A 3389-nucleotide genomic window follows, 5' to 3' on the forward strand; every position below is an offset into this window, starting at 1 on the left:
ATTTACTCAGAAACCCAACTCTCACACTTACTAATTGGTGTCATATACTGTATTTATAGATTGTACGTATTGTGTTTTATTTTGTTTTGAATCAGACACTAATTGGGTTTCAACAGCTCAACAGTATTACTCGGCAATGACCGTATATCACCAAATCTAGCCAACTACGGAGGCTTGTATCTACTGCTACCGTTGCTTTTTAAACAGTATTTCTCCAAAAATGACTGAACACACCTAGAATAATGGGCATGGCTTTATTTAGGAATCAACATTGTTCAGCATACAGACAGAAAGGGCAATACATGTTCCATTCAGTCCTTTGAGCCAGGCAATGGTAAAGTAGAATTTGTAATGAGAAACATTTTACTAGGGAAGATGTGACTCAAGAAATAGCAGCTCACGCAGAGAGGATGTGTTTGACAAATTCGGTGTAGTTGATGTGGCCACTTGAGTCCTCTTGTCCGATCATGAGTTGGTCCACTTCGCTCTCCATCAGCTTCTCCCCAAGGGTAGCCAAAACGTGCCTGAGCTCGGCCCCCATCACCGTGCCATTGCCCTCTTTGTCGAAGACTCTCAGACCCTCCACAAAGTCCTCAAAGGTCCCCGTCTCTTTTGTGCGGGAGATATGCTGCAGCATGGGCAGGAAGGTCTCAAAGTCCATCAGCTTGGTGTTCATCTCCTCAGCCTTGGGCTTGCCCAGCAGCTTCAGCACATCAGCGTTGGTGGGGTTATGACCCAAGGCCCGCATTAGGTCTCCGCACTGGGCATACCTGATCTTCATCTCGCCCATCGGCGTCTCATCGAACAAGGTGAATGCCTCCTTGAACTCCTCAATCTGGTCCAGCGTGAAATTTAGAATGATACTCTTGAGGTCCACCTCAGGCTCCTTGGGAGGCTCAGGTTCAGGGACCTTTGCTGGCTCTGCCTTTGCATCTGCTTTGGGCTCTGGTTTCTTAGGCTCTACTTTCTTGGGTTCCACTTTTTTCGGGGCCATGTTGCCAGTATACCTATTGCCAAGTCAGTGTGTGTGGATGTGAGGAGAGAGCGAGCGAGTGATACAGGGCACACTGTGCAAGCCTCTCTAGAGCTTTTATACTGTTCTTAGTGCCTATGAGATAAGGGTTATCTAAACCAGTACATTGAAGCCTATAAATGGAAGAAACTTTAAATAGAACAACTTACCGTTCACTTCACAATGGAATGTTTCCAGCAGCTGTCAAGATAGAGAGATTTATTAGTCCACACGTGATGGAAATTTGTCTTCTGCTTTTTATCCAACCCCCTGATATTCACACACACACATTAGGTGACAGAGGCTGTCACGCCCTCGACAATCCTACACATTGGGGTTAAATTAGGATTTTGGAGGTTGGCTCTATCATTTCCAAAGTGATATCTTAGTTCAACTGCTCACTCAACATTGATTTAATTTTTAAAGGTACACTGCATTTAAATGTAATCTCATAAACATTTTCATATAACATTTCATACTAAAAGTATTTTGAGAACAGTATTTTGACCACATATTAAACCGTTAAATATTTCCTTCATGGTCCTTCAAACCTGCTAGTGCACATCTTTTTCCAAGGTTGACATTCATTTACAGTAATTGCACATTTAAAAAATTAAGGGTCACACTTTAAACAAAGTATATCCAATAACGCTTAATAAAGCCCTTATAAGCCCTTTTAAAGGTCACCATAGATGCCTCACAAATGATTTAGAAGCTAATGTCCACCATACCATCCTTATGTCTTTTGCTTTGCCATATGTGGTAAAGGCCTTATAGTACCCTTTTATACAGTTCAAAATCTGCTTATAAATGCTTCAGGCCTTATGAAGGGCTTATGATGGCGTCATTAGTTATCATTTGTTTACTGTGACCACAAAAAGAGAAAATATATGTTGTGCATAAGCACTTGTCCACCGAAACTCAATTGGTTTCAGGCTGAGAAATGAGGAGATAGGGTAGGAATGAGGCTGGCGATATCCCAGAAGCTAGAGTGGCTTTGAGCTGTTGAGAGAGAGAGAGAGAGATAGGCCTACTGGGTGTCTGGCATATATCTCTGTAGATGGAGCTGGTATTTCAGTGACATGAGCTCAGCTCGTAATGGACTGATAGGCACAAACCACATTCCAGACGATCCCCATATTGTCAGCTTTGGTCAATTCACTTTTCTAAACACTTGAAAGCCCATCTCAACCAAATATGAGTCCCCCCTAATAACAGGTTTAGAAAAAAAGGGGTATCACAGTATATGACCCCCTGGGAGCCCCCTTCTATATCTTTCATCATTATGACCTTGTGAATAATATGGTGGGGAAATCAGCATCACAATCACATCTGGACCAAATCGGTGGTCAACTCTCTCTGTACTATATGTGCCAGGACTGTATGTCCATACACAGTCCTGTGTCTCCTGTGGTGTCATGTGTTTACCACTGTCACGATCGTCGTTACAGGAAGCGGACCAAGGCGCAGCGTGTGATACAAACATGACTTTATTTTAATTAACGTAACGAACAAACCAAAACACGACTCGTGAAGTCCAACGGTTAAACATACCGAAACGGAACAAAAACCCACAACACCCACCGGAAAACATACAGATTAAATATGGCTCCCAATCAGAGACAACGAGCCGACAGCTGACACTCGTTACCTCCGATTGGGAGTCATTGACCAAACATAGAAATAAACCCAACAGAAATACAAACATAGAAATACACCCAACGAATGAACATACCCTGGCTCAATTTACAGAGTCCCGGAGCCAGAGCGTGACAGTACCCCCCCCTAAAGGCGCGGACTGCGACCGCGCCTCAATACGGGCTAAACAAGGGAGGGCTGGGTGGGCATACCTCCTCGGCGGTGGCTCTGGCTCTGGCCTTGATCCCCACCTCCTCTCCCACCCCCCAAAGTACCCCTGGTCCTGTCTAGCCCCGCTGGCCGGAGCCGGACTGACGACACGCGCCCCTGGCTTGGTGCGTGGAGGACGAACGGGCCTTACCAGGCTGACGACGCGCACCACTGCCCTGGCGCGGGAGCAGGAACGGGCCGGACCGGCCGACGGAGCGCACCCCTGACTTGGTGCGGAGAGCGGAACCGGGCCGGACAGGGCTGACGACACGCACCACAGACTTGGCGCGGGGAGCAGGAACGGGCCAGACAGGGCTGACGCAAACGCACCACAGACTTGGTGCGGGGAGCAGGACTGGGCCGGACAGGGCTGACGAAGCGCACCACAGACCTGGTGCGGGAGCAGGAACGGGCAGAGCCGGGCTGACGAGACGCACCACAGACTTGATGCGGGGAGCAGGGACAGGCCGGGCTGAACTGGCGACGCGCACCACAGACCTGGTGCGGAGAGCAGGAACGGGCAGAGCCG

The 3389-nt window shown here is 47.7% G+C and overlaps 1 protein-coding gene across 1 annotated transcript; it reads right to left on the bottom strand.

The window, feature by feature from the left end:
- Nucleotides 1–240: 240 nt before the first annotated feature.
- On the bottom strand, nt 241–1077 carry LOC121584577 (myosin light chain 4). Its single transcript, XM_041900538.2, has one exon. It carries the CDS (start codon nt 992–994, stop codon nt 398–400), a length of 597 nt encoding a protein of 198 aa, XP_041756472.1. The 5' UTR covers nt 995–1077; the 3' UTR covers nt 241–397.
- Nucleotides 1078–3389: the final 2312 nt, after the last annotated feature.

Source organism: Coregonus clupeaformis, chromosome 16 (genome assembly GCF_020615455.1).
Source record: "Coregonus clupeaformis isolate EN_2021a chromosome 16, ASM2061545v1, whole genome shotgun sequence".
Classification (NCBI taxonomy): domain Eukaryota; kingdom Metazoa; phylum Chordata; class Actinopteri; order Salmoniformes; family Salmonidae; genus Coregonus; species Coregonus clupeaformis.